The following is a 22,713-nucleotide window of genomic DNA, read 5'->3' as shown; positions in this document are numbered from 1 at the left end:
TGGTGTTGCGCCAGTTCAAACAGCTGAAAGCCCTCTAAAATGCTGCAAGCTTGACCTTCATTAAATGTATAGCTATGACGTAAGGTAACCCAGAAAAGAAAAAAATAGCATCCCTTTAAAGTGAGAGATACTAAAAGACTTGACGTCACCACCACTGCCAAACCTGTGATATCACTTTGCGAGGTGCTCATTGTCTGTGCTAATTAAGTCACCCCACTATTTTTCCATTTCCTGGGTATGGTGTTATGCTTGAGGGTATATCTGGAGGGTTAGCGCGTAAGAGGAATGCGTGGGGCAAATAGCTGTACGTGTTTGTGCAGTGTGTGGGAAGCAGATGTACATGTCTGTGGAGTGTTAAAGTGGAATGTGAAGTGGGGGTAGAGCAATGCAGACAGTAACACCCGTTGGTTTGAAGAGCACCTATTTCCTGTCGTTCCTGTTGTTTGCGGTATGTATTTAATAAATACTCGTCACCACTGAACATCTATGCGATACACAGAAGACAGAAAAACAATATCGCGTGACAAGTTAGAAACCAGCACTATGAAAAATTGCTAATTGCACCACCTCTATATGGAAAAACCTACATGAAGCAAATACCCTGAAGGTCGCACTGCTGGAGCACCACCTATGGGCAGGGGCCGCAGAAATTATGTGGCTGGGGAGACCCAAACTATGCAGCAGGGTTGGGTAAATTATACAGTAAGGAAAGGCGCATTATGTGGCGTAATACAGTACATTTTTTGATAGGATTACTTTCTTAGTCATTTTACACAGATTAACACTGTCTTGGCCGTTAATACCATTTTAACACCCAAATACAGAAATAAGCAATTGAAAGGGGGCCTGCCACATTTGCAAGGGGCTTCCCGCGGTGCGCCAACACATATTACTGTACTTGTAGTAACTTTTGACCCGTTTGAGCTAGAAACATTTTACTGTTAAAATATACAGATTATGCACCAAATGCTGGACCATGTACCAAATACAGCAAATACATAATTATGCGGAAGACGGGAGCAAAATCGTAAAATTCCAGTGTGCCCTGCCTATGGGAGAACACGCTCAGTTGTGAACTAGATACATACCAGGAATTGATCACAAAAATAGTCACAACCTTAGTTAAAAATATCAATAAGCTTTTGCTCAGATCAGAAAAAGCACTTGAACATACCGCTACATGACAATGTCTATTGGGGAACGTACCGTTAAACGGTATGTCTATAATGTGTCACATGCACTATTGGGGATTTATGTCCACCGGTCAACATGCCCAATAAAAGTGACACACCCTACAAGTCATATGCCCAATTTTTCAGACACGGAAATATCAGAGATCTGAAGTCGCTATGCACAAGACACTGTTGCTACGTATAAACAACAGCAACGTTACAGATGATAGACTCTTACTGCTGTATTCACCAGAGTATCCATCCTCCCCATTCATTCACTTATCCTCCCCCCACCTCCGGTCCTTCTTACTCTGCATGTCCGTAAGTGAGATCATGGTGGCAGCGACGTGGGCCCGGCAGGGCACACACGTAAGACTTTGCAGTGGAGCAGCACAGAAAGGCCGGCTGCTGTCAGTAGTTGGTTGCGCTTGAGGAAGGATACGCCGCCACGTCTTCCGGAAACACGCACACAGTAACGAGACAGTGTGGGGCTGGAGCGGTCTGTGCAGCCAATCGCAAGGTTCCTCTAACACGGCCCAGGAACGCAATGTTCCAGCTTCTGCAGGTTGTGCTTCAACAGCGCCCACTGTTTTTACGATGACTCGCAACCGAACGAAAACGAAATGTGTAATTGGTAAAGAGGTTGCGAGTCTATTTGTGGGGGTCAAAAAAGAGATTTGCTATCAGCTTCTGAAAACGTTGAACTAAGTTAAAAAATAAATATGTTCAAGTAACAAGCACAGATGTTTTAGCAGCCTCCTTATAATGGTTCTCTTGTGTAAAATCTAGAGAGCGCGAAATTTGTGTTCTGCACGGTCGTACGGTATTGTGAGCGAAAAGAGTTCGTACAACATGGCTGCCACAGTGAGAGGCATTAAGGAGGTGTGCGGCTCTTTCAAGCCTCCTTCTACACACGTGCTACAACCGCCTTCAAGTTTCACGTGTGGTTCTATGCCTACTCTTTAGTCATATGGAGTTAACACGTGGAGTGTAGGAAATATAATAATTTCTCTATATAGTCCAAATGAAGCTCAAGGTCTTAATTTAAATGGCTATAAACACTTTCATTTATTTGTAAAACGTATAAGAGTTTTTTTGATTTTCTCATTGAATTGAAACCTCTGCGAAGTATACTGTACTTTGGCAATATATAGGACTGCTCAGGATGAAAGGAAATGTATGAAATACATTTGGGTCCAAATTGCAATTTTGATTGGATGCTCAACTCTATTTACGTTCCGTACAGGTTTGACATCTATAAGATTTCAGTACAAGTAGCATTAATTAGCAAAATGGTCTTTCTTCCATCGCTACAGCTTTAACTTGTCTATTCCTGGGCGGTGCATGTGAAGCCGGCGTAGTTTTTGATTGGCCCTCCGTGCAGATGCCGGCAAAGTGGCAACTGGCAAGACGATAGTATTGAGCTAACAAGACGGTCTGGTGAGTACTCCCACGACTGTTCCAACGTAATTTTGATAGAGTTCTTTACTTTGTGTTGTACCTACTGATTTACCCAATAATAACCAGAGCGGCCGTTCCCCGAATAATCTTTGATGTATTGTATTCTGCTCACGGTATTGTGTTCTAGGTTCTTATGAGCTTTTAATGCTTAGCATGGTGTGGAACACATAATGAAGCTCTCGCATACACGCCAGACTCGACACTCGCTTTTTTAAAACCAAAAATGGCTGTATTTTTTCTTTCTCCCGCCCGAAATTGCCTATACTTCAACTTAAGTCAATGTGGAAAATACAGATCCCCGATTTCTTTTTCGAAATCTCCCATTTTTGAAAATCAAAATGTTGGCATGTATGTCCTCATGGAAAATAGTGTCTTATGGTCTACTTATACATGATATTGGCGACAAGGACAAGTGTGGCGGTAAATGTGCTGTGGGTTTTGTAATGATCACTCAGGAACACTTGAATGAATATTTAGTTTATTGGCAACCTCGTACAGTCATGGTGTTAAGGAGTGAGCACAGCCGCTGCTACACCACATCTGACCTGCCAACATTCTTTTACATCATTACAGAATAAGGAATACACTTAACACTCTACATTCTGCCACAACCCCATTAGTACACATCCCTCTTCTTTAATTAAAACACACCCCCGCCCCCCCCCCTAAACACAAGGGAACAAAATGAAAACAAAGGAAGAAGGGAGAACATGGATATAGTCAAATTTAAGTGGCGCAAACGATTTAGCACGGCTTAAACAAAAACCTTTATAATTGACACCAACCCGAAAAACCCTTTACATCATTTTTTTCGTCGGTGGGGCCCATAACACTGAAACACAACACACATTCACTCAGTTTTCTGGATCAGTGATAAGCTGGCGAGCTGCAAGACATACAGGGTACCTTGATACTATCTTTTCCCCAAATAATAACTATATACATTATATACATTTAATTTTGGAATGGTTGGCTCTAAACATCAAGATACTCCGCTATTTTAGTCGATGGACCAACTAGTAGGAATCAGTTGATGGCGATTAAGTCCAGCTCAATCACAATTAACCTTTAATTTTTATAGATCATAGCTTTAATTTTAATAACCACAGACTCAGTTTGAGTTAGCATGAAATTTTATCTAGATTCATTGAATAAATTGAATAAGTAAAGTTTTATTAGACAAAATTCTAAATATAGATTTCATAAGCATTAATGTAAAGATTGAAATAGAAAACGGAAAATACTCATTACCCTTGGCCTTAGGGCGATGATGAGAATAGTTCACCAGAACATGAACCGCAGATCACAGGATAGGTTACCAAACTGACTGACTGTCCCTCTAACCTCCACGGACGTATTCCCTCCCAGGATGGAATCCTGTGATGGTCTCGTTCCTTCTCCCCATCAAAGTTTGAAGTTAAAATTTGTCAGTCTTTTCAGTGTCAGAAATATCATCTCAACAGACAGCGTAAATGTAAATGTAAATGTGTTTGTACTTGTATAGCGCACTGCCACCCCCAACGGGGGCATCCTGGCGCTTTTACTCATACCGCTGTGGAACCCTTCCTGGCTTTCCATGTGAGGTGTCCACTCCTGGGCACCCCCATGGTGAGGCCAGGCATCCCAGCGCTGTTGGGGCCATTGTGGAGATTAAGCAAGCTATTGCCCAGAGTTGCAGCGTGGGACCCATGATTAGAATAGGCACTGAGGCGAGAATATCCGGTCCACGGAATTTATAGCCTGAGACCCTGCCGCGACGGGAATCGAACCCTGGTCCCGGACCAGTGCTCTGCATCGAGGTCTGCCACTCTAACCATTGAGCCACACTTCTCCACAATTGAGCCACACTTCGTGTTGTGTTGAATAGAAAATAAGCAAGTGTTCCTACGTCATCATAAGCACCACTTTTTATACCCTTTCACTAACTTGCTATATCGAAAATTGAAACCTTTTAGGGGCTATATTCATTCTTGTTGGTCCATTGGAGGGGTGGGGATGGTCACCTCATTGTCCTCCTTGCCTAAACCGGTTCTGTAAATTACTTACTCATGCATCCTCGTGACTTGAAAAGTCCCTATTTTTGTAACAATTTCTATTATTAAAGAATGGGATCATCTTCTTCAGTTCGAGTCTCTCACCCGTTTCCCAGGCTTTTGTACAAAAAGTCTTGGCATTCACTCTTGCCCCAGGTCAGTGCGGCCTTGACATCTCTCGCTCCAGGCATAGGCCACTCACTCGTGACAGTAACTTCCATTCTGCTCATGTGCAGGGGCCATCTTTTTTGTACGTATTTCGTCTCTCTGGAGCTCCAAGTAAAGCAAGTGTAAGCATTAAATGTTAAATATGTCTGGCCTTGGTAGACATTTACAAACTGTACTCTACATTAACGACATTCAGTTGCATCGCTGTACGTTATTTTTAGGGTAGGGACACACAATAAGCAATTTAAACAAGCATTGGCTGCGCGGCCGTGAAAGTGATCGCATCGCGATTAAGCACTGCGGAGGAAAGACACCGGTCGGCTGCGTGCGTGCACGCAAGCTTTAGGCCACAGGCAGCACTTTGAAAATCCCACACACAAAATGTCTCTCCGAGCCAGCGCATGCGCTGGGCTCAGCCAGACCTAAAAACGAGGAAACAAGTCCCCATGAATTCCGGGTGTCCCAACACAGGCGAGCACGCATTAGTTATCATAACAAAACGCCCACTATTTATAGGACACACCCTGAAGGTCTGATGGAAAGATGGCACGGCCTACTTGACACGTGCAAATATAACAGGCATTTGCAATGCAATAGGTCTCGCATTCACGAGAGTTTGAGCTATTGGCACTGTTTTGGGTTTTATAACATAAATAAAAGGCATTGTCATTTACAATACAAACAGCTTAAACACTCTCAAATTCGAGACCTATTGCATTGCAATAAAGGGCCTTCTCGACTGCTTGTTAGATTGTAAATATCGGAGCAAGAGACCGGCCTGTGACGTCTTGTAAGTAGTGATAAATAGTGCAGTGAAGAAGATGTTGTAAATTACACTGACACAAAGTGTGAAGTGAGATTTACATATGATCCGAGCTATAAACACGAATAAAGCGCCTCAACGCCTTTTGGTCTGTGATTACACTGTCACGGCTCAGGAGGAAGAGCGGGAGGGGGGGCTATTTCCTGCCCTCTCTGTGATTTGACTGTGCAGTGTGGCATTGCTATCTTTGGCCCAATAAAAACACTCCACCTGTAGTAGTGCCCTGGCTTCACCTCCTGGTGCAGGGCGGGCTGTGCTTTATGGCAGGCATGGAGGGAGGGAGGGATGGTCTCTGCTGCAGTCCGGCCTTGTACAGTGCCCCTGCTATCACTGGTGAGCGAGAGGCGCTGAGGTGGTGGGATTGGTGGTGGCGTTGAGATTGGTATTGGTGGTGGTGGAGGTATTGGTGGTAGGATTGGTATTGGTGGTGATGGTGGTGCCGGTATTGGTGGAGGTATTGGTGGCGGTATTGGTGGTGGTATTAGTGATGGTGATATTGGTGGTATTTGTGGTGGTGGTAGTGGTATTGGTGATGGTGGTATTAGTGGTGGTGGAATTGGGATTGGTGGTGGTATTGGTGGTGATGGTATTGATGATTGTATTGCTGGTGGTGGTGGTATTGATATTGGTGGTGATATTGAAGGTGGTATTGGTGGTGATATTGGTATTGATATTAGTGGTGATATTGGTGGTGGTTGTATTGGTGGTGGTTTTGGTAGTATTATTGGTGGTGGTGCTGGTAGTATTATTGGTGGTGGTGTTGTTGTCAATATGACAGGCTTTTGAAAACAACCCAGCCAGGTGGCTTTATGCAGATGACATGTAACACAGATGTGCTGATGTCAGCTTCAGCCCATTAGGACACGATTATGTGCTACCTGGAATTCACATTACTTAATTTGCAAATCATTTCTAAATCCATTTTACTGGGTGGGGCGGGGTTTGAAACAGACACAAGATAATGCCAGGTTAAAGTGATTGAAAGCGGGCGCGTGGTACGGGGGCGGCCGTGCTGGTTAAAAAACACACAAGCGGTTTGAGCTGAAACAGCGCATTTCCAGCCTGCAGTAAGAGAAACTCGATAAACTAAATAGTGCTAACAGACTAAATAACAGGTCCTGTGTAACAACCGAAGTAAAGGGGCCCTTAGCCGTGGGTGGTTACTAATGAAGACAAGGCCGTACTAAGGAGGGACTAACAAGCCTATTAACAAATCTGAAGGTAGCATTGTAGAAAGACAAGGACACAAGCCAATGAAAATTATGGGCGGAGAGTGGGCACTGGCTTCTCTCCCATACTCTACTACAGCAGTCTCGCAGAGCGAGCTGCATATGTGCGCTGCTTCTAGGCTTGACCCAAAAAATTATGTCACTGCTGAACCATGCTGGCCTCTACTCCGCCATCACATGCTTGGCTGTGATCTTAACAAATGCTATGAGTTTCTGGCTTTCAGCAAACATAAGAAAGCACACTGGGCTTGCAGACGAATACTTGTATTGAACAATGGAAACTAAAAGTTGCAGTGTGCTTTGTACTTCAGGCTGAAAAACACAGAACTGCATGGAACCCATTGGCATGCACGCACCCGCTGACTTGCTGGAACTAATGCCATGTGCCTTGTGGACCAAGAAGTTGGGGATGAGTCACGCAGTGGTTCCCTACTGTGTGCTTGTTGCGCAGCGCCCCTGGCTAGTTTTAACAGCGCTCTGGGGTGCCGTGGCGCACAGATTGGGAAACACTGGATTATGATAACTGTACTGTGCAAGCCCCAGTGAGGGCATTAACATGATGGAATTGTAATATGGTACTGCACGAAAATGGTGTATTCACCATTTGATAGAAGTGTGTTGCATTTAACTGCTGCTGCCCTGGGATGTCATTGTTTACTGCAAAAATTACCCTCTGTAACAGATAAACTCAGGACAAAAACACATCAGTTTTAGGGTTTGTGCTCAATGAAATCAGAAATGCCCTTTCATCTGAGACAAGGGTTGAGACATTTTTTTTTTTCAATAGATAATGTTGCGTATTATTAAAAGGCAAAGATAACATTTGAAATATGTAATTGTATTTGTATATTTTGACGGTCTGCGTTAAAAATTGGGCTGTTTTGGCAAAGATGGTCAAGGCAACTAACCCAACTCCCTCTCCTCCTTCCCAAAAATGGAAACTGGTTTACTTTGAGATGTCTGAAAGGGGTCGCAATATTGAGTGAATTATCCTTGATGGTGAATGCCTCCTACATAGCCACATTTTGGCTTTGGACTGAAATCCGAGGTATGTTGTGAAATCCTGGATACTTTTTATTTATATTAACTTATTATAGTTTAATTGTACAAAGCACTGAATACGGCAGCAGAAAAACATACAGAAATGTAAGAAAATTGCGTTTTCTTATAATCACAAGGATCTACGTGACTAGATTATGTCCGAAAAAAACGATCCTTTAGTGGCTCCTTAAAAGGCAGTAAAGAGTGAAACCACTGCCCGTGGTACTTTCCTTCTTTCAAATGATCCCTTTGCGAGTGGGGCAGAAATACTCGGACAAGGTGCAACAAGCCTGTTTAGATTTCATTGAAGAAGTGGGAGAACTTTGGATATAGCTATACATAGGCTGTTGAACAAAAAACGGGTCCTAGGTATTTCAGACTTCACATCTTATTACCACACTTTGTAAGTATGCTACCTGCTCATATGTTCTAAAGCAAACACCAGGGGTGTGGAATTACTTTGGGGTCAAGGACAACAATTCATCATATTTATGTTGTCCTTGGGACAAGTAGGCCCAACCACCTGAAGCAAAAACCCTTTGACTGCCAGTTTACAGTACCATTAATGTTCAATGAAGGTCATTGTTTGCAGATAAGGTAATATTTGTGTCCATATTTTAATGCGGTGAACACTTGTATTTATGTCTCATTAATACAAAGCCTTTCTTATTATTAGGGGAGCACTCTAAGGAAATGTTGTAAGGTCGGACTGCACTTTTGGCAGTGGTTCCAGTGTAAACATGTGTACTCGCGTTGGCAAAGTTTAACAATATGAGGCTACATACAATGCTCCCAGAATGCTCTCTAATTAGATACACGTTAGAAGCTTGAACGTAAGATTTATGAGCCTTTGTGTTGGACTTGGCCCTTTTTTGCAGGGTCATCCTTGAACTTTTTGCCTTATTCCTAGTATTTTTCAGACCTGGTGTTGGTGGTTTTAGGACTCTGGGCACTTTATCACAGCTGTCCAGTGTAAAGTGCATGTGCTCTCTATTGTAAAACGTCGTAAGATTGGTTTACAGCTGTTTGGCGTATTTAATTTACCTATCAGTCCCCAACAATGTGGTATCTCATATACCTGGGGCCAGTAAATTAAAAGCTACTGGTGGGCTGGCAGCAATGATTGCGCCACCCACCAAAGTAGCCTTTCACACCTGTCTCAGGGCCTCTGCCATTGCAGGGCCTGCGCGCACAGCTTACTGCCCCTGTGATGTGGAACATAAAGTGGTTGCCACGTCTGTGACTCCCCTTTTACTGCATATCAGTCACCCCTAAGGGAGGCTCTACCTAGCCCTATGGACAGGGTGTGCTGTAGGTAAAAGGTAGGGCATGTGCCTTAACTGTGTGGTATGTCTTGGTACTGACAAACAGCCATTTTGGTTTCTCACTACTGTGAGGCTGCCCTCTCATAGGAATGCATTGAGGATTCCCTGATAAGTGTGTCAGTGGTAATTCCTGATATAAGAGGAGTAGCGTTGTAAGAGAGTAGGATCTGCACTTATGTTGCCCCCACTTTTTTTCCAATGTTTACACTGGTTTCTGGTTAGGACCCTGCTAATCAGGGCCCCAGCCTCTCTGTTCTCTCTAAACAACTTGGAGTTCATAGTAGATGCACTAGTGATTGCATACTGTGGTACCTTATGAGCCCCTAGTATATGGTACCTTAGGTACCAAGGGCATAGCTAATTCACAGGCCTACCAGGGGCTGAAGCATATATTCTGCCACCCCTGGGAAGCAGACTAAATCTGACATCACAGGCCTGCTACTGCAGTCTGGGTGAGGTAGTGTTAGCACTCCTCACTGAGATATAGGTTCCCTAAATCTCTACCTGCACGCACATATAAACCTATCAGTCACCCCTAAGGCAGGCCCTATCAATCCTGAGAGCAGGGTGCTTGGTTTCCATGTGAGGGGGTGCCTCTGTCTGAGCAGGGCCCCTCTGCAGCTGTCAAGAGTCTGTTCTCTGTGGCTGTTTGTGGATGCGGTTAAACCATATACTCTTAAGTGCATTATAACCTTGCGGTTAATGCTAACTCTGGGATGGCTGCATCAAAACATGTCGTGTTTGGTGTCAAACGCTTTAGAATACTGGTGTGGGAGTATGATCCCACCCTTCTAGAGGGATAGACATGTACCTACTGTGGAAACACAGTAGAATCCTGAAGAGCCCTGGCATCACAAAATGGATGCCACCAGCACAGACACTGGGCTGCCCTCCTGCTGCTGACCGAAACTCGCAGTGGAAGAGGCCCAACAATAGGCATCCTGTCACAGGGGGGTGTCACCACCTCCCAGACAGGGTTTAGTGTATTGGGGCTGGGTGGGTGCACTCCTAGAGTGCTTTGAAGTCCTGCACTGGGGGAGCATTAGGCTCCTCTGTGCATATGCCAGCTCAAACCGGTTCAGGGGCTACCTGCCCCTGCTCTAGCGCGAAACTGGACAAAGAGAAGTGGCTGTAACCACCCACTCCCCTGACCCTCCCATAGGAGAGGTCATAGAGCTAGTCCCTCCCTTTCTTTTAGTATAAGTTAGGGAACCCTTGCCATTGCAAACTAGATATCCCTGGACGACGCTCTGAAAAAGAATCCTCCCGAGGTGTCTTCGCAATCCCTTGCCGGCTGGCTTGTGGGTCCCCTGAAGACTATTCTACAGAACAGAACCAAAGGGCTCCCATGGTTGCTCCAGGCCTGCCCTGACTTACCCTTGCTGGGTGAGTCCCTCAGACCTTGCTGGTCTGCACCGCTGACTTTTTACACTTTCCACGAGACTTGCTGTTACCAAGGCTTGTTGGCTCCAATCGGAGTGCCGACACCGCAATAAGCTGCAGACTTCGTGGGTCACGCCGACTCCAGCCGAATCCAGCTCCTGGTCGTCGTCGACGCCTACTGGACCTCGTGACTGAAGAGTCAAGACACCCGTGATCACCTGAAATCACCCGACGACTGTGGGCATCCAACTTCCTGGGCCCAGGTCACTGGCAAGTGACTTTGAACACTGTCTCCTCTGCATTTAAGCCTTCTTTCTTCTGAATCCAGCCTTGGATTCCACCAGACACTTCATCTGTCTTCACAAGCAGCAAGTATTCTTTGGCTCCCATTAAAAACGATGCCGCAATCCGACACCAAAAGAAACCTATGCACCCGGCTTCCCTGGGTGAGGTAACTCGTGCACTCCGGTGCTCCTGTGTGTGTTGGCTCTAGAACTACTTACCCTTAAGTGGTACGCCCCTAGGGTCCCAGCCATATTCGTGCTTAACTTGTTGTGAAACGTTGATTTGTACATATGTTCCTGACTTCTAATCTATCTACCATAAGAGTCGAATTGTACTGGTGCAAGGTGGCCACTTTAACTAGTGACCAGCATATACCAGGCCAACTTCTTACAAGCGTGATCAAGTTTGGTATGTTTGGAATAGTGGTAATAAATGCTGCGTAATGGTGTTCGCAGATTTTTTATCACTATTTTAGAAATGCCACTTTTAGAAGTCCATGTGTCTTTGTGCCTGCCTGATGTGTATTGCATGTCTGGCTCTGGAGTGACAGGGGCTGGGGAGGTGCAGTGGCTCCAGAGGGGCTGGGTGAGTCAGCGCTAGGCTGAATAGGCCCATCTGCATTTGGAGTGTTGGGAGGAGGGTCTGAATAGGACAGGGCATGCCTCACACAATGTTGGCTCCGCCCCCCCTGTGGTGTGTCTGGGGCCAGAGCCTACACTGACAAAGGAGGGTGTTTGTGCACTCTAAAGAAATGTGTAAGTGCCCCCAGAACTGGTTTGGACATGGCTCAAGAGTCTGTTCTCTGTGGCTGTTTGTGGATGCGGTTAAACCATATACTCTTAAGTGCATTATAACCTTGCGGTTAATGCTAACTCTGGGATGGCTGCATCAAAACATGTCGTGTTTGGTGTCAAACGCTTTAGAATACTGGTGTGGGAGTATGATCCCACCCTTCTAGTGGGATAGACATGTACCTACTGTGGAAACACAGTAGAATCCTGAAGAGCCCTGGCATCACAAAATGGATGCCACCAGCACAGACACTGGGCTGCCCTCCTGCTGCTGACCGAAACTCGCAGTGGAGGAGGCCCAACAATAGACATCCTGTCACAGGGAGGTGTCACCACCTCTCAGGCAGGGTTTAGTGTATTGGGGCTGGGTGGGTGCACTCCTATAGTGCTTAGAAGTCCTGCACTGGGGGAGCAGTAGGCTCCTCTGTGCATATGCCAGCTCAAACTGGTTCAGGGGCTACCTGCCCCTGCTCTGGCGCGAAACTGGACAAAGGGAAGTGGTGTAACCACCCACTCCCCTGACCCTTCCATAGGAGGGGTCATAGAGCTAGTCCCTCCCTTTCTTTTAGTACAAGTTAGGGAACCCTTGCCATTGCAAACTAGATATCCCTGGACGACGCTCTGAAGAAGAATCCTGGCCCTTTGACGTTCCACTACCTTTGGAAGACTGAAGAATCTCCCTTGGAGTCAAGGAGTGACTCCCCTGCTTGGCAGGCACCAAAACTTTGAATAAACGGTCGCAAACTTTCCCGCTCCCGCCGGAGTCCGAAGTCCCTGCAGCCCCGGAAGTGGATTTCCTGACTACTCCAAGGCCATCGTGAGTCCCCAGCAAAGCTGAGGCAAGTGGACCCCACGAGTGGCGAGGAACCACAATCCCTGGGTACCGTGCACTATTTTCGAGTGCAACCCCTTCACAACGTTCTACGAACTTGTTCATTGGACCACATGTGGTCCAAGCCTCTAGCAGGATTTCCACCGAAGATCAGAGGCATACCTCGTCCCGAGTGACCGTGGGCTCCTGTGAAGTGAATCCTCCCGAGGCGTCTTCGCGTTCCCTTGCCGGCTGGCTTGTGGGTCCCCTGAAGACTTTTCTACAGAACCAAAGGATTCCCCTGGTTGCTCCACGCCTGCCCTGCCTTACCCTCGCTGGGTGAGTCCCTCAGACTTTGCTGGTCTGCACCGCTGATTTTTTACACTTTCCACGAGACTTGCTGTTACCACGGCTTGTTGGCTCCAATCTGAGTGCCGACACCGCAGTAAGCTGCAGACTTCGTGGGACACGCCAAATCCAGCTCCTGGTCGTCGTCGACGCCTCGTGGACCTCATGGCTGAAGAGTCAAGACACCCGTGATCACCTGAAATCACCGACAACTGTGGGCATCCCTCTTCCTGGGCCCGGGTCACTGGCAAGTGACTTCGAACACTATCTCCTCTGCTTTCAGGTCTTCTTTCTTCTGAATCCAGCCTTGGATTCCACCGGACACTTCTTCTGTCTTCACAAGCAGCAAGTATTCTTTGGCTCCCATTGAAAACGACGCCACGACCTGACACCTATGCACCCGGCTTCCCTGGGTGAGGTAACTCGTGCACTCCGGTGCTCCTGTGTGTGTTGGCTCTAGAACTACTTACCCTGTAAGTGACTTGCTTGTAGACTCTCCCGAAGTATCCTAAAACTTTAAAATTCCAACGCGACTTGCTCCATTGAAGTTTATTGGGATCCGCGGCTGTGTTCTCACACTGCATGTGTCTCCCGTGGGTCCTTTACTTACCTGCCTTGGGTGGATTAGTGAGGCCCCAGCGCTTCTGAAGGCCCTAGGCCTTCTCCCTTCTCAAGTCGTTTTTCTTACACCTCTTTTTTTAGTATATGGTCTGGTACGCCCCTAGGGCCCCAGCCATATTTGTGCTTAACTTGTTGTGAAACGTTGATTTGTGCATATGTTCCGGACTTCTAATCTCATGAAGAGATTAGTAGAGTGTGTCTAGTAATAAATACATAAATATTTTATATATATACCTGTGTGGTGTCCTTTCATTTAGTAATTCAAGAGATTATAAGGTAAAACAAGCTGCTAGCACACCCTTGCTACAACTCAAGCTAGGATCAGTAGGCCACAAACTAGTGTAGGTAGTACAACACTAGATTGTCCTCAAAGGGAGGAGCCAGTGGGTCCACTCAGCTTCAGTATAAGGACATGACTTTCTTTGACTTGAAAGCCATGTGTGCTGCAAGGCACCTGAAGCTAGGACAGAGACCCTCCACACTACACCTGATAGATCTGCTGACCGCAGATGATCTTAGATTAGCTCTAGGAGCTAATAGGTCTGAATCAGGGGGTGGGTCAATTACAGTCTCTGGATCAGATGATGAAAATCAAGATGACCTGGACTCTGTGGTTGAAGGGCCAGATCCACAAGGATCTGAAAGGGACAGACACATTCTCCCTAAGAGAGCTGACAGAGTGGAAGAGAGGCCTAGGTCCCCTTCAAGGGAATCTGACCACTCATATCACTCTGGCAGAGAATCTGTCCAGCAGAGGAACTCATACTTTAATAGAAGAGAGACCTCCTCTGAAAGAATGTACAAACTGCTGCAGTATGAGGAAGCAAGATTTGCCCTTAAGGCCAAGCAGTTGGCATTAGACAAAGAAGACTTTGAGCTCCAGAGATCTTCTAGTAAAGAGGGGTTAGAACCCCCTGGTGGCAGCAACAGTGTCCCTAGAGTCAGAGATTACATTCCAGACCATAGGAACCTGTCCAAGGTTGTTGCTCACTACCAGAGTGGGGATGATATCCACAAATGGATAACTGCTATGGAAAAGGGCATGTATTGATATGTCCTTCTTAGTGAGCCCCAGTAATCTGGGCAAATACAAACAACAGCCTGTAATAAATGGCAAACAGACTTTGGCATTCAGGGACACAGGTGCTAGTGTCACCATGGTGGCAGAGGATCTTGTGGACCCTTGGCAGATCATCCTGGGTGAAATATACCAGGTTACCAATGCAAGCAATGTCCGGACCAACCATAGTCTGGCAGTGGTGAATTTCTCATGGGGAGGGGTAGCTGGCCTCAAGAAGGTAGTAGTCAGTGCAGACCTCCCTGTCAAATGTCTATTGGGCAATGATCTAGAGACTTCAGCCTGGTCTGAAGTAGAGTTATGGACTCATGCTGAGATGTTGGGCATACCTGCAGAGGTATTTGCTGTGACCAGGTCACAGGCCAAAATGCATAAAGCTGAACCAGCTCTGGATCCTGAAAGTATGGACCAGATGCTACCCAAGAAGCGGAGCAGTAGGGTTAAGGCAGTGCCTTCCCCTCTGTCTCAGATCACAGGTTCACCTCTAGAGGGAGGTGAAGCAGATCATGAAGAAGGAACTGCCCCAGAGGGACTTGAGCCTGATCAGGTTGAGTTCTTGGGGGCAGGGGCACCTTCTAGGGAAGATCTGAGCAAAGAGCAACAGTGCTGCCCCTCTCTTGAACCCCTCAGACAGCAGGCTGCTGCTAAGGCTGCTGGGAGTGCTAGTGGGTCCCATAAAGATTATTGGGATGAGGGAGCCACCAAGAGGTTGGTAATACCTCAGAAGTATAGGGGGTTCCTCTTGACCCTAGCACATGACATCCCTTTAGCAGGACACTTGGGCCAAAACAAGACCTGGGATAGGCTTGTTCCACATTTTCATTGGCTACATATGTCAGAGGACACCAAGGAGTTTTGTCCCTCCTGTGTCACTTGCCAAGCCAGTGGCAAGTCAGGTGGCACAGCAAAGGCCCCACTGATACCACTACCTGTGGTGGGGGTGCCCTTTGAAAGGGTGGGGATTGACATTGTTGGTCCCCTTGACCCTCCAACAGCATCTGGGCACAGGTTTATCCTGGTGGTAGTGGATCATGCCACCAGGTACCCAGAAGCAATTCCCCTGAGGACCACCACAGCCCCTGTGGTGGCAAGAGCCCTAATTGGAGTTTTCTCCAGAGTGGGTTTCCCAAAGGAGGTTATATCTGACAGAGGTACCACGTTCATGTCAGGGTATCTAAAAGCAATGTGGAAGGAGTGTGGTGGAACTTATAAATTCACTACTCCCTATCACCCACAATGCAATGGGTTAGTTGAACGTTTCAACAAAACCCTAAAGGGAATGATTAAAGGCCTCCCAGAAAAGCTTAGGCGAAAATGGGACCTTTTACTTCCCTGCCTTCTGTTTGCATACAGAGGTTTCACAGAAGAGGGTTGGCTACAGCCCATTTGAACTTATGTTTGGGCATCCTGTAAGAGGTCCATCATGTTTGGTGAAGGAGGGCTGGGAGTTACCTCTCAAACCTCCCAAACAGGATGTGATGGACTATGTACTTTTGTCTCCGCTCCAGGATGGCCAAATACTTGAAGAAGGCAACTAAAAACCTGGAGTCCAGCCAAGAACTACAAAAAACTTGGCATGACCAAAAGGCTGTGCTGACTGTATACCAGCCAGGACAGAAAGTGTGGGTGTTGGAGCCTGTGGCCCCAGCAGCCCTCCAAGACAAATGGTGTGGCCCCCATACAATTGTTGAGCAAAAGGGAGAAGTCACCTACCTGGTGAATCTTGGAACTGCCAGGAGCCCCCTTAGGGTGCTCCATGTCAACAGATTGAAACCATATGTGGACAGGGCTGACATGGGCTTGCTCATGGCAACTGATGAGGAACAGGAGGAGGAGAGTGACCCTCTCCCTGACCTGCTCTCGCAGAACCCTGATGATGGGTCAGTAGATGGTGTTGCTTTGGCAAGCAGCCTCACTGATCATCAGCAAACTGAGTGCAGACAAGTTTTGCAACAGTTTAGACATATGTTTAGCCTGACCCCTAGTCAGACTTACTTCCTGGTGCACCCATGAGGTGGACACTGGAGACAGTCTGCCTGTCAAGAGAAAAATCTATAGGCAACCTGACCATGTCAGGGACTGTATCAGGACTGAAGTCCAGAAAATGTTGGAGTTCGGTGTAACTGAGCCTTCAGATAGCCCTTGGGCTAGTCCAGTAGTCCTAGTACCCAAACCTCATACCCAGGGTGGTAAGAAAGAAATGAGGTTTTGTGTAGACCACAGAGGCCTCAATGCAGTCACCAGGACTGATGCCTATCCCATACCAAGGGCAGATGAGCTGATTGATACTTTGGCCTCAGCCAAGTAGCTTAGTACATTAGACCTAACAGCTGGCTACTGGCAGATCAGGTTAGCTGAGGATGCCAAGGCCAAAACAGCATTTTCAACCCCTGGTGGGCACTATCACTTTGTTGTGATGCCCTTTGGATTGAAAAATGCACCTGCCACTTTTCAGAGGATGGTGAACAAAGTTCTGACAGGGATGGAAACTTATTGCTCAGCTTATCTAGATGATATTGCTGTCTTTAGTTCCTCCTGGTCCATCTCAGAAATGTTTTGGAGGCCCTGCAAAAGCAGGCCTTCCTATCAAGGCCACTAAGTGCCAGATAGGGTAGAGTCAGATTGCGTACCTGGGCCACCTTGTAGGTGGAGGCCAGGTTCAACCTTTACAGAGCAAAATCCAAACCATCATGGAATGGGTTGCTCCAACCACCCAGACACAGGTGAGAGCCTTTTTAGGCCTGACTGGGTACTATAGGATGTTTGTTAAGGGATATGGATCTATAGTGACCCCCTTAAATGATCTTACCTCAAAAAAATGCCAAAACAGTTTCAGTGGACAGCTAGCTGTCAAAAGGCATTTGAAGACCTAAAGCAGACATGTGCACTGCCCCCATCTTACAGAGTCCAGACTACACCAATAAGTTCATAGTCCAAACAGATGCTTCTGAGATGGGTGTGGGAGCTTTACTGTCTCAACTGAATGATGAAGGTCAAGACCAGCCAGTAGCTTTTATAAGCAGAAGGCTCACCCCTAGAGAGAACATTTGTCAGCTATAGAGAGGGAGGCCTTTGCTGTGGTGTGGGCCCTGAAGAAGCTGAGACCATACTTGTTTGGCACGCACTTCATAGTTCAGACTGACCACAAGCCCCTCCTATGGCTCAAACAGATGAAAGGTGAAAACCCAAAACTTTTAAGGTTTTCCATTTCCCTACAGGGGATGGACTATACAGTGGAACATAGACCTGGGACCCAACATACCAATGCAGATGGAATATCAAGGTATTTCCACTTAGAACACGGAGACTCAACTGGTCAAGGTTAGTTTAGTGTCCTTGCGTTTGGGGGGGGGGGGGTGTAGGAGAGTAGGATCTGCACTTATGTTGCCCCCACGTTTTTTCTGATGTTTACACTGGTTTCTGGCTATAGTCTGGCTTGGACCCTGCTAATCTGGGCCCCAGCCTCTCTGTTCTCTCTTAACAACTTGGAGTGCATAGTAGATGCACTAGTGATTGGATACTGTGGTACCTTATGAGCCCCTTTTATATGGTACCTCGGGTACCAAGGGCATAGGTACTTCACAGGCATACCAGGGGCTGAAGCATGTATTATGCCACCCCTGGGAAGCAGACTAAATCTGACACCACAGGCCTGCTACTGCAGCCTGGGTGAGGTAGTGTTAGCACTCCTCACTGAGATATAGGTTCCCTATATCTCTACCTGCACACACATATAAACCTATCTGTCACCCCTAAGGCAGGCCCTATCAATCCTGAGGGCAGGGTGCTTGGTTTCCATGTGAGGGGGTTAATGCTAACTCTGGGATGGCTGCATCAAAACATGTTGTGTTTGATGTCAAACGCTTTGGAATCATACCCCCACACCAGTAACTGGTGTGGGAGTATGATCCCACCCTCCTAGAGGGATAGGTATGTACCTACTGTGGAAACACGGTAGAATCCTGAAGAGCCCTGGCATCACAAAATGGATGCCACCAGCACAGACACTGGGCTGCCCTCCTGCTGCTGACCGAAACTCGCAGTGGAGGAGGCCCAACAATAGGCATCCTGTCACAGGGGGGTGTCACCACCTCCCAGACAGGGTTTAGTGTATTGGGGCTGGGTGGGTGCACTCCTAGAGTGCTTTGAAGTCCTGCACTGGGGGAGCATTAGGCTCCTCTGTGCATATGCCAGCTCAAACCGGTTCAGGGGCTACCTGCCCCTGCTCTAGCGCGAAACTGGACAAAGAGAAGTGGCTGTAACCACCCACTCCCCTGACCCTCCCATAGGAGAGGTCATAGAGCTAGTCCCTCCCTTTCTTTTAGTATAAGTTAGGGAACCCTTGCCATTGCAAACTAGATATCCCTGGACGACGCTCTGAAAAAGAATCCTCCCGAGGTGTCTTCGCAATCCCTTGCCGGCTGGCTTGTGGGTCCCCTGAAGACTATTTTACAGAACAGAACCAAAGGGCTCCCATGGTTGCTCCAGGCCTGCCCTGACTTACCCTTGCTGGGTGAGTCCCTCAGACCTTGCTGGTCTGCACCGCTGACTTTTTACACTTTCCACGAGACTTGCTGTTACCAAGGCTTGTTGGCTCCAATCAGAGTGCCGACACCGCAATAAGCTGCAGACTTCGTGGGTCACGCCGACTCCAGCCGAATCCAGCTCCTGGTCGTCGTCGACGCCTACTGGACCTCGTGACTGAAGAGTCAAGACACCCGTGATCACCTGAAATCACCCGACGACTGTGGGCATCCAACTTCCTGGGCCCAGGTCACTGGCAAGTGACTTTGAACACTGTCTCCTCTGCATTTAAGCCTTCTTTCTTCTGAATCCAGCCTTGGATTCCACCAGACACTTCATCTGTCTTCACAAGCAGCAAGTATTCTTTGGCTCCCATTAAAAACGATGCCGCAATCCGACACCAAAAGAAACCTATGCACCCGGCTTCCCTGGGTGAGGTAACTCGTGCACTCCGGTGCTCCTGTGTGTGTTGGCTCTAGAACTACTTACCCTTAAGTGGTACGCCCCTAGGGTCCCAGCCATATTCGTGCTTCACTTGTTGTGAAACGTTGATTTGTACATATGTTCCTGACTTCTAATCTATCTACCATAAGAGTCGAATTGTACTGGTGCAAGGTGGCCACTTTAACTAGTGACCAGCATATACCAGGCCAACTTCTTACAAGCGTGATCAAGTTTGGTATGTTTGGAATAGTGGTAATAAATGCTGCGTAATGGTGTTCGCAGATTTTTTATCACTATTTTAGAAATGCCACTTTTAGAAGTCCATGTGTCTTTGTGCCTGCCTGATGTGTATTGCATGTCTGGCTCTGGAGTGACAGGGGCTGGGGAGGTGCAGTGGCTCCAGAGGGGCTGGGTGAGTCAGCGCTAGGCTGAATAGGCCCATCTGCATTTGGAGTGTTGGGAGGAGGGTCTGAATAGGACAGGGCATGCCTCACACAATGTTGGCTCCGCCCCCCCTGTGGTGTGTCTGGGGCCAGAGCCTACACTGACAAAGGAGGGTGTTTGTGCACTCTAAAGAAATGTGTAAGTGCCCCCAGAACTGGTTTGGACATGGCCCTGGGCCAGGGGGAGAACAAAGACAGTGCATGTTATGAGTATTGGGGCTGTGACCCCCATGAAAAGTGCTGCTTGGTACCTGCTTGGAGCTGTGTCACTGAAGGGCTGCTGGGCGCCAGGTGGCACCGCCACAAAGGACTTCCCCCGCTGCCAGATGGCCCTGTGAGCTGGCATGCCTGGGCCCAGCTCTACCCGAGGTGCTGCTCCTGTCTGGAATGGTCTGTTATCCTTCCTGCTATCTTGGAGGAAAGTGTCTGGAGCGCTCAAGGGTGCTCCCTTGCCAGTGCTGTGACCTACGGGTGAAGCACTTTCATTTGATTGCCCAGCCTGGCCTTTGCGAATTGCAAGAGAGGGGCGCTGTCTGCCCCTGGTGGTGTCTCGCTGTGAGAGACCCGGAGCGTGGAGAGCCTCCCTTGCTGAGACGGCAAGCGCAGGATGAGCACTCTGCTGGTCCGTGTACTTGGGGCGCCCCCACCGTTGTGAATACTGCTCCTGGATTTCATGAGGGAGCGTGGGGAGCCGTTTGTTCTTTTTCAATTATGCTCATGAGCGCTGTGCCCTGCGAAAAGCAGACCACCAACAGAAAGTCAGCCGTCTTAGCTGGTCGTGGGCGGTGCCGTTGCTGTGTGCTGCAAACCAATAGGAGCGGTCCAGGAGAGGCTGCCAGAAGTCAGGCAGAGTTAGTGCCTGGTTGTAGACTGTGTTTCCGTGGTCGAGGAGAGGCCCGCATGCGGCCGATTCTGTTGTGGGGGCAAGACCGGTATTGAAGAGGAGACGGAGCCTCGGGGGCAGAGCGGACAGGAGGAGAAGAACCGGAGCCTAGCGTGCTCCACTCTGCGACTCAACACCTTCCCCCCCCCCTCCCCCTCCCTCCCCCCCAACCTGGTCGAGGCAGAGGCGGATCACCAGTGATAGTCGGTCACGGCGAGGAGACCGGGATAGCCTGTAGTTTGCCCTAAGTCCGGAGCGAGATAAGTGTCCGCAGCTGCATCGGCGGATCTCTGGCAGCTGCAGACAGGACACGCGCAGCTAGAGGGCCCATTTGTAGGCCTCACGCCAGAGAGGGCATTTTGGGGCGAGCCCAGGACGGGGGCCTGAGGAGATTACTGCCCTTTAGGGTGTAGGCAGGCACGTGGCCCCAAAGAGCCTACTAGGGGGTGGCATTCGGACGGGTGCCCTGATGGAACTAAGCTGTGGATAAGGTGTTTACGTACTGTGGGCACCTTATAAATGTACTATGGTCTACTATGTTTGGTGATTTCCATGATGGGTGCACTCTGCCAGGGTTATGTGCAGCAATAATGTTTATACCATATTGACATGGTTATAGCGTCGCTGATGTGGCTATAATATGTGGCATACTGGGCCGTATGTTTAGGCCTAAGAAGGGCATGATGAGTTATGGGTCTGATATGCTGCACTACAGCTGATTATGTTTTGCATAACATGCTGGACTAGGAAGTGCTATGATGTTCAGGCCTCATGATTTATGCATAATGTGTTTATGCTAAGAAAAAGTTACCAGTAGTTACTGGTTGTTTTCACGAACTGTGATATGTGCTGTTATGACAGTGTCCCTATTGGCCCTGTCGTGTATATAATCCCTGTAAAGTGATACCTGGTGCCAGGTGGCACAGTGTACATATGTGATTATGCTCTGATGTGTTTTATGAGTAATACAAAGGCTATTTTTTTATATATAACCTTGCGTGGAGTTTCTTTTGTGATGTGCCTAGTGTGTCGCTGCTGTGTGAGTGTGTTGCGCAAACACGTTACACATTGCCTCTAGGATGAACCTCACCGCTCTGCCAAGCTACCAAGGGGGGGTGAGCTGGGGTTATCTTAGGTGTGTAACTCCTTTGCCCTGACTAGAGTGGTGATTTCTGCCTGGCTTAGGCACTTGCCCCGACCAACCAGAAATCCCATTTCTAACACTTTGCTTTCAAAATAACATTTTCACACAAAAAACGCAACTAGGAAAAAAAATGTTTTGCTAATACTGTGAAATTGTACAGAGCATCATTTAGTAAAATGTGTTAATGCATGCAAGTATTTTTTAAAAATATTCATAATGGACAAACATTGCAACCAATTTCAACAAGATAATGGGAAACATGAAAATAAACAAACACTGGCAAAGCCAATAGGTCTGATATTGGTGGACAGGTATTTGGTTTTGTCAATGCGTCTCTTGTTTTGATATGGTTTTTGTAAAACTTTGTATTAGCTGCCAGGTCCTAACCATTATAATAAAGATTGGCAAAAAGCAATATTATTTTTTGGTCTCAAAAAGCAAACGTTGCCACAGCAGTCCTTAGCACTGAACAAAACTACTTTGTTTGCCGATATGCTCCTTGTGGAAGAGTGGAAGTCAGAAGATAGATAGATAGGGAGATAAAATTGTAATTGAAAAAAAGTTCTTGGTTAACTACAGACCTAGTTATGGGCCCAATATTTACAGAAAGTCACAAAATTGCACCCATGGTATATGTCCTTGCATTAGTGCAGGTTTACGGCTTTCATTAATTTACAAGAATTTGCATAAGTAGGTCAGGAAATTG

The 22,713-nt window shown here is 47.4% G+C and overlaps 2 protein-coding genes across 2 annotated transcripts in view; one reads left to right on the top strand and one right to left on the bottom strand.

Annotated features, from left to right (window-relative positions):
- GOLT1B (golgi transport 1B) overlaps nt 1-1,757 on the bottom strand; it is a 190,887-nt gene extending 189,130 nt beyond the window's left edge. Inside the window, exon 1 of the mRNA XM_085652723.1 lies at nt 1,483-1,757. Within this exon, the coding sequence (XP_085508849.1) occupies nt 1,483-1,507 (25 nt within the window). The 5' untranslated portion in view covers nt 1,508-1,757. The remainder of the gene's footprint in view (nt 1-1,482) is intronic.
- Nucleotides 1,758-2,483: 726 nt separating this feature from the next.
- Nucleotides 2,484-22,713, top strand: part of RECQL (RecQ like helicase) — a 275,541-nt gene continuing 255,311 nt past the window's right edge. The window contains exon 1 of the mRNA XM_085652722.1: nt 2,484-2,612. The gene's annotated coding sequence lies outside the window, so the exon portion shown is untranslated. The remainder of the gene's footprint in view (nt 2,613-22,713) is intronic.

This window comes from Triturus cristatus, chromosome 4_1 (genome assembly GCF_964204655.1).
Source record: "Triturus cristatus chromosome 4_1, aTriCri1.1, whole genome shotgun sequence".
Lineage (NCBI taxonomy): Eukaryota > Metazoa > Chordata > Amphibia > Caudata > Salamandridae > Triturus > Triturus cristatus.
The sequence above is the reverse complement of the archived record's forward strand: the minus strand, read 5'-3'. Positions and strand labels throughout refer to the sequence as shown.